The 14,075-nt window shown below is 54.1% G+C and overlaps 1 protein-coding gene across 2 annotated transcripts in view; it reads right to left on the bottom strand.

The window, feature by feature from the left end:
* Positions 1 to 14,075, bottom strand: part of ADAMTS14 (ADAM metallopeptidase with thrombospondin type 1 motif 14) — a 72,678-nt gene that overhangs the window by 40,400 nt on the left and 18,203 nt on the right. For both annotated transcript variants that reach the window (XM_004769511.3, XM_045083454.1), the window contains exons 3-4: positions 10,207 to 10,363; positions 4,234 to 4,424 (exon numbers count right to left, since the gene is read on the bottom strand). In XM_004769511.3, coding sequence (XP_004769568.1) covers positions 4,234 to 4,424; positions 10,207 to 10,363 — 348 coding nt within the window. The remainder of the gene's footprint in view (positions 1 to 4,233; positions 4,425 to 10,206; positions 10,364 to 14,075) is intronic.

Below are 14,075 nucleotides of genomic sequence, written 5' to 3'. Positions count from 1 at the left end.
CAAGGAAGTCCTCGCCCCAGAGGTTGGGTGTGTCGTCCCCAGGCAAGGAAAGGGCCCCTGACAGTGCCTGCCTCTCTCCGGGGCCCTGGCCGGCACATCTGGCCACGGCTAGGAGCCAAGAGGAGGAAGCCAGGCCAGGGGGGAAGCCTCAGAATCCTGACTCGGATACAGAGATCCATCTGGGGGGGGCAGGCAGCACCATCCCTACCTCCCAGGCCGGGGGGGCTGGGATCCACCCCCGCCTCCTCCTCAGAGCTGCTCCCCGCCATGTTCTACCACAGCAGCAGTGGGGGGAAAGCACGAACTTCAGGATCAGACAGATCTGGGTTTGAATCCTAACTCAGCCACTTATTAGTCTGAGCCAAGTCACTTGGCTTCTCGGAGCCACAGCTGTCAAAGGAATGCCGCTGGCCTGAGGCCACAGTAAGGATTCATGGCGCCTGTCTCCGAGGTTCTCAGCCCTGTGCCTGACATGTGGTAGGTACTGGAATGATACTGTGGTATTTGAGAAAGTGCAGAGTCCCTGTCCTCAGAGTCTTCCTGTGGGCCCCAGCCTCAGCTGGCTCTGGGGCCCATTCTCTCCTCCTTCAAATCTATGCTGGTGCCCCTGTCAGGCACTGTTCGGCACTCCTGTCTGTGCCAGGGCCCAGCTACTGCCTCGGGGACCTCTGCCAACCTGGCTGTCCCCTCATTCCTGCATCCACAACCCCGTTGTGCACGGTGGTGTGCTCATCGGGCCTGCACGCTCCACATCACCAAACCCCTCCACCCCCAGCCTGAGGCAGCCTCAGCTCCAAACCACTCCAGAAATCCTCTTCCCGCAGTCCACAGGGAGGGCTGCCTCCTCTAAGCTCCTTCAGCACTGCCCCCAAACCATTCCATGGGCCGAGGCTTATCTTTGCAGCCAGACCGAAACTTCTAGAATGTGAGCCTGTCCCTCATCCTAGGCATACACCAGGCACTCACTACCTGCTGCACACAACTGCTCCTTCCGTTTCAAAGCTCTCAAAATGGTTCCCCAGTCCTGAGATTTGAAGATGCTTTAAGGAAAGTGGCCTGGTTCGGATGGGTAAAATGAGGCACAGGCAAATGAAGTCCATCAGGGGCCCACGCAGCATGTCAGAAGGAGAGAGGAGGGAGTTGGGCCACCAGCTGCAGCTTCATGAATACGTGCAGCACATCCCCAGGGTAATGCAAGAGGAAAGTGAGAGGCAGGATGCCCTGAGCTCAGCCTGAGAGCTGGGCCTGATCAGATGGTTTGAAGCGTTTCACTGATGGCTTTGGCCCCTCCTCCAGGGTTAGCACAAAGGGACCATACATCCCGGGAACAGGATCCCTCCCTGATCTTACCAGGACAGGCCTGGCCCCGCAAATCAAGATCAGAAATGGTCACAGGCAGGCAGGCAGGCGCTCCAAGCGGACAGCACAGGGACACCCTTCTTACCGGCTTCATGAAATCCCACAGGAAATTAGTGTTTCCAGCATCCCAGCCAGATAAACTCCCCACACAATGCTCGGGCTGAGCTGTGGGTCCCCTGGGAGGAAAGGTGGCCAGAACTCTGCAGCTAGGAAGTCAGGAGCCCACCGCTCACAGACCCCCTGAGGCAGCTGTAGGTCCACACACAACATCTCCTCTGCATGGCGAGCCTCCCTCCCCCAGAGGAACAGGCCCCTCGCAGGGCGGAGAAGCTCTGCCTCAACTTCCCCTTCTGTTTCCACATCCCATAGGGCAAGCCAGCAGTAAGCAGAAGAATCAGACTTAAGAAGCCTTTCGGGAACCTCTGGAAGACATTTACTCTCCCCACCCACTTTCCGGTAGGCTGTAAGGAGAAGGAACGTGGAACCAAGCCTCTGGAAATAATAGTCTCCAAGGCAAGCCCCAGGGGCACAGTGTTCGGTGAGGGCGAAGCAGAGGTGTTCCCTGGCCAAGGCTGAGTCATGGTCAAGAGAGCCTGAGCAGGACACAGGCTTACTTTTCTCCAATAAAGGTCCCCAATAAAGTTAGAGGACATGGGGAGGGACGCCAGGGAAGGAGGACTGCTAGGCGACTGGCCTCCACGTCGGGAATGCCAAGACCTTGGTGGCACTTCCCATGCACTGGCCTCCGCCCTCCACACATCTTCAGATCCCAGAGATTTAACAAGACCCTTCTGAAGGAATCCCATCTCCGTCCCAGCAAGCCTTTGGAAAACAGTTCCAAAAGTATACTTTGCTCTGCAGAAAACAGTATTTCCTTATACGATTCATCAAAGACCTCGACCATTCAGTCACTTGGATGGTCACACAGCCAGCACCCGGGGGTGTGTCCTAAACAAGCTGCTGCCCTCCCAACTCCAGGGACAGGGACGCAGTCGGAACATCAGACGGGCCACCAGACTCCCTGCCGTCCCTGGGACAGGCTCTCTACCAGAGACCCTGATCAGGCCTCAAACTAGGAGAATAATTGTAACAGGCGCTTTGATGGAAATGGCCTTGTCCACAGCACACCTTTCAGACTCATCTGAACCCGATTCCACGGAAGCTGCTTTACGACTGAGAGCTCAACACCTGACAACAACGCACAGTTCTTGTCCATGGGAGCACAAATTCGGTCTTGTCCTCCGCCCTGGGAGACAGCCAATTCTGTTCTCTGTTTGCACCTTTATTTCAAAATGCCTGATTATAAATGTTTCCCTTCTTAGAGTTCTCTTTTGAAAGCTTTATCACATTTGCCTGGTCCTCTCATTGATTAGTACTGAAACAAAACCTGTAACACTTGGCTGCTTTTATTTCTCCACGAGAGCCCTGATTTTACCTTTTCCTGAAAATTATCCTTTAACAAACTGAAGGACTCTGGGACTGAATAGGGCCTGGCTCACCGTGTCACACTCCTGGGGTCTGCAGCCCTTGGTCTGGACCCAGGACCCAGGCTCCCAGCATCTGAGGGCCCCCTGTCCCCACCCTACCACTCCCACTCTCCACCTGCCTGCGGGCTCCGGCGGCTAACCCTGCTCTCGCACTGATGGGATTAGTACTGGGCTGTGTGCCTGAGGTCAGGCTAGCAATCTCTAGAGCCGGGGTGGGTGGTCCATATTCATAGTTATCCCCCCTCCCTCATGAACAGCCCCAATTGGTAGCTTTTGCTCCTAGAGCCCCAAACCACAGGTTCCTTAAAGGGATGGAAGAATTAATATCCAAACAAAGAGGCAGGGAGGGGGGCTATACTTTCAGGCACCCCTCTCTCCCCTGAGGCTCCTTGTAATTGGATCGGATTTCTAGCCCCACTTTTCCTTACACCTGTGTTGCAGACACAAATCTGCTGCCTTCCTGCTCCCTCTCAGCGGATGCTGGCCCCCTGCCTCTCCCATAGACGCCACTCGCTTCCAGATCAGTGGAAGTTTTGGTACTGTGCACCGTGCACTTGGGGCATCAAAAAAAGTATAAGACAAAGCCCCCACCTCAGGACCCCTGCTTCAGGGGCTTAGACAAGGGAGTACTTATATACGCACACAGACAACAGAGCTGTCAGAACAAGGAAGGATGGAAGTTTTTGTCACCCCCAAGAGATGCCTCTTTGGCATACTGATTGTTTTAAGCTGGTTATTTTTAAGAAATTCCGGACATATGAGAAGCCCTGCCAACCCCAGTGGAAACTACCCTTTTGTAGGAGACATTGACAGGTGTAAGGGAACTGTATTTGTAAGGGTGTCTCCCTAGCGGTACCAGAAGGGGGTGTTTCAAGCTCTGGAAACTCTTACCAATGGAGCCGAAGACCTAAATCTGAAAAAGAGCTTTTCTGTTCTCAGTGAACATCAAAGGCCCACCTTCCTGGCCTGGGATCCGTCCCCATCCCCACCCCAGGGCCGACTCACAACTAGCTAGCCAGCCTTCCCTCTTGGGATTGGGCATTTTCTGCAGGTGGGCGTCTCAGCGACATCCGCAACTCCAAGCCTCGTGAACTGCTCTCACCACCACCACTACCCCTGCCTGGGGCTCTGAATGTGTCCCCACCCTCAAGCCACTGTCCCCAGGATGCCAGCTTGCCAGGGGCTGGCGCTGATGGCCAAGGGACCCCTCAGCACAGGCGTGCACAGTGGAGACCAGCCTTGGTCTGGAGTGGACAGCACACCTGCTCAGGCCTGTCTCACTGCTGGGAAAACCACCGGGAAACACCGGGCCCGAGAGAAATGGGCTGCTAGAACCAAGACCGGTGGCACCCCCCACCCCGACACCCCGGGATGCGGGGACACTCACGATGTTCATGAGGGTGAGGACGTAGTTCTGCACGTGCTCCTTGCCGTGGAAACGCACCACCGAGTCATCGACCACCAGCAGCACCTCGATGCTGTAGCTGCCCGCCTTCGCGTGCCGCCGCTTCCGCTCCCCGTTGCCCAGCGGCTGCCCCACCAGGCCCAGCAGGTTGGGGAGGTCGCCCAGGCCGAAGGCTGCCAACCAGGATGGGAAGAGGGACAGAGGTCAGACCCACGGGAGTGGCTGTGGCTCAGACGCCGCCCACCGACCCACCCAGCCCCATCGCGTGGGCCCTCTTCCTGCCTCTGGAAGCCAGCTTAGCATGAGGGTTCCTTCCACACGGCGGAATTCTGGGGCACAAGCCCTTTGCCGAGCACCACGCCACGGCTCCGTCTTTGAGGCGATGAACAGCAGAGAAGGGGGATCTGGCTGGGAATCCTGAGCCTAGGTCCCCAGTTCTCACACAGCGCTATCTCCCTGTGTGCCCTAGCCTGGCCCATTCACCCATCCAAGCCCCCCCTTCCCATCCTGTGACGTGGGGATGAACCATCCTTGATCTCTTTATAAAAATAAAAAATGGCAGTGGATAGAAACATCTCAATAAAGAGAATAAATCATGGTGCTACCGCAAGCCTATGCAGAAACCCCTGGAGTATCCTCCCCACCCAGATCCCTCCCTCCAGGTCACTGCTAGCAACCCAAAATGTCATCACCACCGCTTTGCCTTTTTGGCAAAAAGCAAAAATATTTATTTAACTAGGATTATGAACTTGTATGATGTAATCTAGGAGTTGTCAAACATTTTCTGTAGAGGACCAGATAGTATTTCTGGCTTTGTGAGTCATACCGTCTCTGTCTCAGCGATTCAATTTGGCATACAAGTGCCCATAAACAATATATAAGCAGACAAGTATGTCTGTCCCAATAAAACTAAAATTCCAGAAATACGTGGTGGGTCTTAGTTTGCAAACCCCCAGCCTGAGTCCAATCCAATCCTTACAACTCTCAGGTCACTGCTCCAATATACAGGTCAACATACTGCGGTCCAGAGAAGCTTGTCCTGGTCTGTCCCAATCAAGAGAGCAGACCTGGAAACGTCACCATGGGGGCTACTACCAAGAAAGGTAGCACCCAAAGCAGGTATCAGTCATCTACATCCTAGTCTGAATAGACCAGAGCAACATTGGTTGGGGCAGTCAAGTTAAGGGTTCCTGAGGATGCTGTGGGAAAAACTAATGAAAGGGGGCACCACCTCTCTGTGTGTGAGGGTTATTTTAGATGGATTATTTTTACGAAACAGCAGACACAGGGAAAGCTCTGGAAATTGTGTAGAAGTGAGCCTTTTCCTTTTCATGTAGAAGGAAAATCCCCATTTGTAAGTGTGTCTCCCTGTCTCTACCAGGAAAAGGAGGATGACTTTAAATCTCGGGAAACTCTTATCAATAAAGAAAGGAAATGACCTAAATCCACATAACCTTCCCCTTGTTTACTGAGCTTTCCTTGGTAACGTCCCATAACCCGCTCCTCCTCTCCACCCACCAACATCTTCTGTTGTCTTTAGCTGGAGATGTTAAGGTGGTGGCCTGGACCGTTTAGGGGGTTACTCAGTCTCCCTGGGGCTCTCCCATGTCTACAGGAGGTATCCATGTAGTTAAACCTCTGTTTGCTTTATTCTTGTGTATCTTTTATTACAGGGTGCCTCAGCCAAGAACCTAGAAGGGTAAAGGGAAATTTATTTCTCCTCCCCCACACTAAGGAAGCAAGATAGGAGCCTGGGGTCTCTTGAGAAGGCTCCAAAGCCTTAACATTTCATGATTTCCCCCACCATCCTACCCTGAAGTTCTGACTCTTGTACCACTGATTTCTATGAATATCCAGTTATGTGAGAATCTCCCAAAGAGTAGAACAGAGGCTAAGGATAGAAAAATGCCACCAGAGCACGCCCAGCATGTTTCAAGGGGTATGGCTGCAGGAGGGGCCCGAATTTAGGAGGTGGGTGGATGCTGGGTAAGTGAGGAAGGCAGGGTCCCCTCCCCTCGAGCCCCACTGCCTGCCCCAGGTGACAGAGAAGGAACCAGAAGGTAGTATTATAAATTCAAGGCCTACAGGAGGCCTGACTAGGGAAGGCTGCCACACTGGAGACCCAAACCAGAACTGGGGAACTGACAGAAGCTTCTGGAAGAGAGGACATCTAAGCTGGGCCAGACCGGGAATAGGAGAAACCTGCTGGAGTTTAGGGCACGGAGGATCCCGAGCAGAGGGAAGGACACTGGCAAAATCCACTGTGAGCAAGTATGGGGTGACGCCGGCCACAGTGTGGGTGCCCATGTCCATAGAAGCTGAGAGGCAGGACTCGCGTCTCTGCCGAGACACAGGCACTTGAGGACCTGAAATCTGAGGACAGGACAACAGAGGGAACCATGGGACTCTACTGTTTCTCTTTCTCTTCCCTCCGGTTAGCAGCCTGCAAGCGCAAAGGAAGGAAAGCACTGGACTAAAGCATTGGAAAAACGTGCCCACTGGCCCATGGGGAAAGCAGAAGCATGCGGCCAGCTCACGGAGTGACGCTCAGGCTGGAGAGTGGGGCTCCGGCTGTGGTCGCCCTCACTCGACCTGGCACCTGAGCCCAGGGTATAGCAGCCCAGAGACAAATGTCTAGGAGAGAGGAGGGGAGGAGAAGGGGCAGGCATTCTCCCCCTGGAGTGGGGACACTAAACGACAGTCACTCCCAACACAACACATGAGCAGGGCCCGTAGATTTACCAACTGCGAGTTAAATGTGCAGCTGGAACCTTGACAGTTCTCCCAGTCAGGTCTGTCAAAGGAAGGCTCAGAGAGGCTGCCGGATGCCTCTCAGGTCACACAGCAGCTTAACGGCCAAAGCCCAGAACAAAAGCAAACCCAGGGCTCCGGCTCTCCCGTGGTCACACCCTCTCAGGGCCCACCCAGACTTCCCTCACAGCAAAGATAGCAAGGGGCTGTGGGGAGGACCTGCTGACGTCACCACAGGCCCTGGGGAGGTGCCACCCACACCCTCTTCCGTCTCTCCTTCTTTGGGCCAGACCTAGGTAACCTTCCAAGTGGGGAGGGTGTGGGAAGCAGGGCCCCTGGGAAGCTTTCCAGGAGCCCACCCAAGAAGACCCCCGAGAGAGTGAAATGGTGCGGCTACTCTGAAAAACAGCCTGGCAGTTGCCCCAGAAGTTAAATACAGTGTTACCACAGGACGCAGCAATTCCACTCCAAGCTCTATACCCAAAAGAATTGAAAACATACGTCCACACAAACACCTGTACAAGAACGCTCGTAGAGGTGTTATCGTCATAACCAACAAACAGAAACAACCCAAATGTCCATCCACAGATGGTGAGATCAAGAAAACGTGGTCTGTTCATGCAATTGGAGTATCACCAGCCACACGCAGGGAAGGGCTGACACACGCTACACGGATGGACTGCACAGGCTGAGTGACAGAAGCCAATCACAAAAGGCCACATGTTGCCTGATTCCCTTTACATACGACGCCCAGAACAGTAATCCATGGAGAGAGGAGGTAGATAGGTGGCTGCCCAGGGGCTGGGGAGGGGGCAAAAGGGACTGGTCATTAATTCATGAGAGCGGGGCTGTGGGGTGAGGAGGGAAAGCGCAGCCTTAGGAGCATGGTTGTATCTGGGACACAGGCCCTGAGGCCAAGCACCGTCCACAGGGCAGTCCCTGTGGCAGTGTGGCCAGGGGAATTTCTACCTCCAGACTCCAAATGTAGTGTGTTATGTATGAGTAGATGAGTGTGTGAGGTGTGTGAGTGTGCATGCATGAATGTGTGCTCTGTATGAGTGGGTGAGTCTGTGGGGACACGCAGGCTCTTCCGGAAGCAGCCGTCAAGACCACACCCTGAGTGCTAGGAAGAGTCCCCTGTCCCCAAGTTCATCGGTGCATGTCAGATACTCCTACAGTGGCGCCCAGGGGGCTGAGCCCCTTCACAGGCCCTAGCTCAGCTAGAAAATCAATCCGATGGGTCTTCTGATGCCTCCTCTCCTTCCTCGAGGAAAGCCAGACCCTGTGGGGTGGTAGAGGCCATGTAAGGAAGAAAGATCATGAAGACATAGTATCTGTTCTCTAGGAACGCCCCAGCCTATCTGGGACAAGAAGACGGTCCCAGGCGAAATCCAGAGGGCTCTGTGATCCAGGAAAGGGGACCCTTGAGCTGGGCTGACACTTGGGCAGCATGGGCCATGGGGGCAGACAGAGATGGAGAAAGGAGCTCAGGCTGAGGCAGATTTCTCAAAAGCCCATTTACTGGCAACTAAGCAAACTCTAGCCTAGGCCTCTGAGGCATTTCTCAGAGGGCTAAGAGGTATACCCACAGACAAGAGGTGAAACCTTTTGTGTTTATCAAGAATGATAAATAGAGACAGGTACACCCAGAAATGCTAATATTCTCCCTGGGCCCAGACCCACCAGTGGTCTTAAAGTAACAGTGAATGTTGACAGGTTTCTAAGGAAGCCCTCCACCACAGCTTGTCTTTCTAAGGAGAGACACAGGTGGGCCCAGAGCATGGCATCCCCCACAGGCCCAGGGCTCCCCCAATGATGGGGAGCCCCACCAGCCTTCCCCAGCCTGAGTGCCAACTCTGTGAGCTCAGTGGCTTCCTAGCTAGCCACTGACTGTGACGGCAAGCAATGTGGTTGGTTCCAGGCTCACCGCCATGGAGCAGAACTTCCCCAGGGTCTATCCCAAAAGGGATATTGATGGTCTTTTGTTCAGAACTGGCCTCAGATAAAAAGGAGCTCAGGGAGACACGTTCTTCTTCCCAGCCACAGTGGAAGGCATGGCCCAGTCCCAGGCTGCCCCTGAAATCCACCCCAGCTCCCCCCAACACCCCCTGAGGCTCCACGAGTCCTTGACCCCCACCCCCTATCCCAGGCCTGCAGAGCCCTCCACCATCCAGCTCAGCCTCTCCTATAAGCAACACTGGGACAGCAGGGGGAGCCTCAAAGGAGGCCTCTGTGTGTGGGGACAATTGGTTTCCAAGCATTCCTTCTCACTCTGCCCCACCCCACCAGGGCCCTGGCAGGAGGGTGCGGTCCATTCAAGGCCAGATTCTACCCAAGGCCTCCTCGTGTCCTCTTGGCCCAAGGGGCTTCATGGCAAAGCTAAGTTGGACAAGATGTCTGGCCATGGGCCTGGGACCAGCACATGCTGCCTCCCCGCTTCACTCCCACGAGCATGGGTCCTAAGGGCTGCTGGTGTGCGGGCTCCTGTGCCCATTCCCAGACTTCAAGGCTACCCCTGCTCCCTGGGGGCTCTCGCCTAACTGCTCAGTACTTACCCTAATAACAATACTGGAGTAAGAGCAAATCATTTATCAAACACCTGCTACATGCCAAGCCCCACACTAGGAGTTTTATATGGACTATCACTAATACACGTAGCCGGAGACTGCCACAGTTGCCCCCACCTTACAGATTAGAAAACGAGGTTCAGAGATGTTAAGTAACTTGGTTAGGGTCTCACAGCCGACAGCGTTGGACACAGGATTTAAAAATGGTCTGTTGGACCCAAAGTGGACTCCGATGCCCTGATACCTGGCAGTTCTCCCTATGAGTGCCCTAAGACCTTCCTTCCTCTGATTCCCAAGGGTTGAGCTGATTTTTAAGGGGGGAAAGAGCTAACTGGAACCACTGCACCTTCTGCAAGTCCAGGAAATCGCCTTCCGAAGCAATGTAGGGCTGCGCAGAGGCCTCTGGAGTCCCCAGGGCCTCAGTTCAGGGGAGCTGAGTCACTGACCTGGCCCCCAACTCCAGCCAGCTGTAGAAGCCTCTAAAACCCCCTGGGTTTCTCTGCCAGTATACATGTTCCAGTCCCACTTTACAGATGAGAAGACTGAGGCCAAGGCTCCAGAGGTTAAGGTCCAAAGTGACCTAGAAATACCGTAGGTCCAGGCCGAGGTGGAGCTCAGGGACCTGCCCAGTGCCTACCTTCATTGTGAAGGTCCCCGCCGGGCTCGGCCCACTCCTGCTGGCGGACCTCCCGGCGGTACACCACGTGCGTCCTCCCGCTGGCCTCCTGCTCCTGCTGCCCCCACTCCAGGGGCTCTATGAAGTAGTCGCTGCTGTCCGTGCGGATGAGGCCCGCCTGAACCAGGCCCGCGGCCAGCCGGAGGAGCAAAGGGGGAGAGAGAAGGAGTGTGAATACACCGCACACAACAGGCGAGCATTTGGGAAAACACGCATGTGTGACTCCCCCGCGTGCAGACCCCTCCTCGAGGGCGGGGAGGGGCAAGTGGGTGGGAAGACGCCGAGCAAGGGGTGGGGGGGCATGCCCATATCGAGCAGAGCGGATCCACTTTTCCTGTGCTGTGGAACCCCATGAGTGTGCAGAATTCCAACCCCAAAGTGCCATCCTGAAGATCTGCCTTTACCTACAGGGCAGACGGGGGGGAGGGGAGAGTCCTACTGGTAAAGGTTAATTATGCCTCACAAGGGTGCTTGTTCCCCCACTCCCATACAAAGGGCTATTATTTCAGATTTAAAGCATGTGTGCGTCTACACCCGGGACAGCCGCTAATGTTCACCAACAATGAAAGAGCCAGGGTAGGGCACAGGAATGTGTGCCCTGTTTTTAATCTAATTTTTCGCCTGCATCAAGATATGCCTGTAAAAATAATCAGGTGTTGGCCTTGGAAATGAAAACATTAAAAACATAACCTTGGCCAAGGCCGGCAAGCGTGTTATTAGCCCCCAATGAAGGCAATAATCACGGGGGCCAACGAGACTTGTAATGCGATGTGTGTGAAGACATGGGTTGGGTTGCACAAGCTCCCGCCCTCCCCGCACCCCCCTCCCCTCCCCCACCCCCCACTCTCCGTCATCTCCCCCCTCCTCCCACCCTCGCCAGCTCTAGAAAGCAGTCAGACAAGCCCACCCACCACAGTGCCTGAAAAACAACAGGCAGTTCTAAAGGAATATGTATTTGTCGAATTCCTTCACTCATTCAACAGCTACCTATTAAGTGCCTGCTGTATACCAGCACCGCTCCAGACGCTGGGAATGCAGCTGTGAACACCAGGCAGCGTGTGAAGAAACTATTCTTACCAAACCATCAGACCTTCTCCACTTGAATCGAAGAGACTCTTTTTAAAGCAGCTGTGACTTTACACAGCCAAATGCCACCAATATCCCCACCGCAGCCTGTTCTGAGAGACGTCCTCTAGGACCTCCTGAACACGTGCATCGGCCACCATCAGTCCTCTTCCAGCCACAGCTACCGCAGCTCCTCAAATTCTGGCATCCCCTGCCCCACGTGGCCACCAGATCTCAGGGCCTCCCACGAGGGATGCAGGCTCTGGAATGATCCGCACGGCAGCAGGCTGGGCTGCAAGACACTGCCGTCCGGCTCACCCCTTCTGCCCACAATCATGGACCTTTCAGGATCGCCATGTGTGCCCCAGTCTGAAGCTTCAATCAATCCGTCAACCACCTCCCTACTCAGGGGAGTTCTTCACTTTTGTTTGGATGCCTCCAGCAACACAGAACTCCATCCTCAAGATGTAACCTGTTCAGTGCAGGGACACTGGTAAGGTTTTACTGAGCTGCAACACACTTCCCTACACTCCACGCTTTGTAAATAGTCTTCTTATCACTAATGCTAACAATAGTATCTGCCACTTTGTTTACATATCTCATTTCACCTTTACCACAGCCTTAGAAGACAGAGGCAAATATTAGACCCATTTCACAGATCAGGAAACAGGCTCCATCGGAATGGTTAAGAAACCTGCCCAGTCACCCAGTAAGTAAGTGACAGCGCAAACCTCTCCCGAGGGAAGAGTTAGTGAACCCCTATTTCCCTATCCCGGTTAACTGGGGAGGGCAAAGACCCAAGCCCTGTAATACACAACCTGGGAAAGAAGTTTCAAACCTCTTTGACTATCGATCCCACCAAACCCCTGGGGTCAAGGACAGAACTTGCCAGCAATGTTCCTGGTCCATTTTGGGCATTGCATCTGGCCTTGACAGACCTCAGCCTCTGAGACCCTCGTCCTAGAGAGGTGATGGGTGGACAGCTCGGCCATGATGAGGGGGTAGACTGGGCAGGTCCCTCCCCCATGGCCTTCAGTTTCCCCATCTGCATCGTAAGAGATTTGGCGGACCATCTCCTGCTCTGCCCTGGCCAGGAAACCAGGCACCACTTGGGGCAGACAGACTGGCAACGGCAACATTCTGGCTCTCTGCCTCCCTGCCAAATTACTCCCGTCTCTCAATTTACGAGATGTTTATATTTCTGAAAAGTGGTAGCTAATTTTAAAGGACTCAAATCAAATCAAATTTCTGTATAAGACGTCCAGAAAAGGGGTAACTTAAGTTTTTGGAAAATAAAGGTCGACCCTATCTGTTTTCACCGGTACCTTCTTCTCGTGGAAAGAGTAACTCCATGGAAACATGCATGAGAAAGGGTCTTCATGCAGCACAGACAGCAACAACACACAGCTGCTTAGAGCCCGCTGAACCACATACTGGGCAGGCCGTCAGGCCATTTCTCCAAATAGAAACTCTCAAAGGCATAGGCCTGGCCACCAGTAGCCAGGATCTGGACCCCTTTCCTATGGCTGCTACTGAGAGGCCTTTCTTGGGAGGTGAGTGGCCAAAGGGGACCTGTCTGACATCTCCAATATGGCATCATGACATCATGTCAGTTGCAAAGGTAATGCCTTCTGCTGTGTCTTCATCCAGAGGCCTCCGCCCAGCCTCCCTGCAGGGGAGCCCCCAGGTCCAGAGGGCAAGTCTGGGGCGCCTGAAGGAGATGGGGTCATGTGGTGTTGGAGGACACAGGCACTGGCTTATCCTTGTCTCCTGCCACAGGTCATAATTGAGCAAGTTCAGCTGGTCATTGGTAGCTGTCTACCATCAGGATGAGGCCCCACATATTTCAGCAGGTAACTGAAGCCATGTTATTTTAGAATTAGACATCTGTGTATATGTGTATATATAAATGTGTTTATTCTGACATTGCACGTATTTGCACATAAACTATGAGGCAAGGGTACAATAAGGCAACACTTCTCTTAGAAGAGATCCTCAAAGACTGACATATGTGTCCCTGCAGGTACTAAGGTCTGGGCGGAGACAGGGAAAGTGCTCTGTGCAAGGTCAAGTGCAGAGACAGGGAGCAAGGACTTGGCCTGGGGTCCAGGCACTGGTAAGTGGCGGAACTCTGGGAGGACAGCCATACACGTTCTCTCTAGCAAAGTGTAATCCAGAGCCCCCTTGCTGTGCCCTCGAATTCACTAACCTTTGCAGAATGCCCAGGAGGACCTATTTCAAGATGACAACCCCAGTGAAGCCAGGTGAGGGGTAAGCCAGGTCCCCTCCTGCTGCTTCTTCCAAGGTCAGCCCATGCAGGGCCTCCCCAGAGGATAAAGGAGCAGAGCAGGCCTCCAACCCATCCAACCATCCCACCACCTCCCAAGGAGAGCACATTCTCGGGCCCAAACGTGTTCTGGAAATTCCATTACCAAGGTTTTACTGCCGGCTGTGCTGCCTCAGGTTCCAGGCTTCCAGCAAACCCAGCTTAAAACTCTTCCACTGTAGGAAACGAAAGGAAGCCTAGCAAGGGGATGCCGGGGTGGGGGTGGGGAGGGGGATGCACATAGCTGGGAGCAGTAAGAGAACCTGAAATGGCTTCCCTCCAGTCCCCCCACTCCCCACCCCAACCCAGCAACCTGCTTCTATCCCCGGCCTAGACCACATCACCGGCCAGAACTCAAAAGCCCCCACTACAGGTGTCCACTTCCCTTCAACCACCGTCCTACTCCCCCAACCCCTGCACTCTGGCTCCAGCTGTCACC

This window comes from Mustela putorius, unplaced genomic scaffold (genome assembly GCF_011764305.1).
Source record: "Mustela putorius furo isolate JIRA1106 unplaced genomic scaffold, ASM1176430v1.1 tig00000698_pilon_pilon_pilon, whole genome shotgun sequence".
Taxonomy (NCBI): domain Eukaryota; kingdom Metazoa; phylum Chordata; class Mammalia; order Carnivora; family Mustelidae; genus Mustela; species Mustela putorius.
Note: the sequence above shows the minus strand (reverse complement) of the source record. Positions and strands in the feature narration are given on the sequence as shown.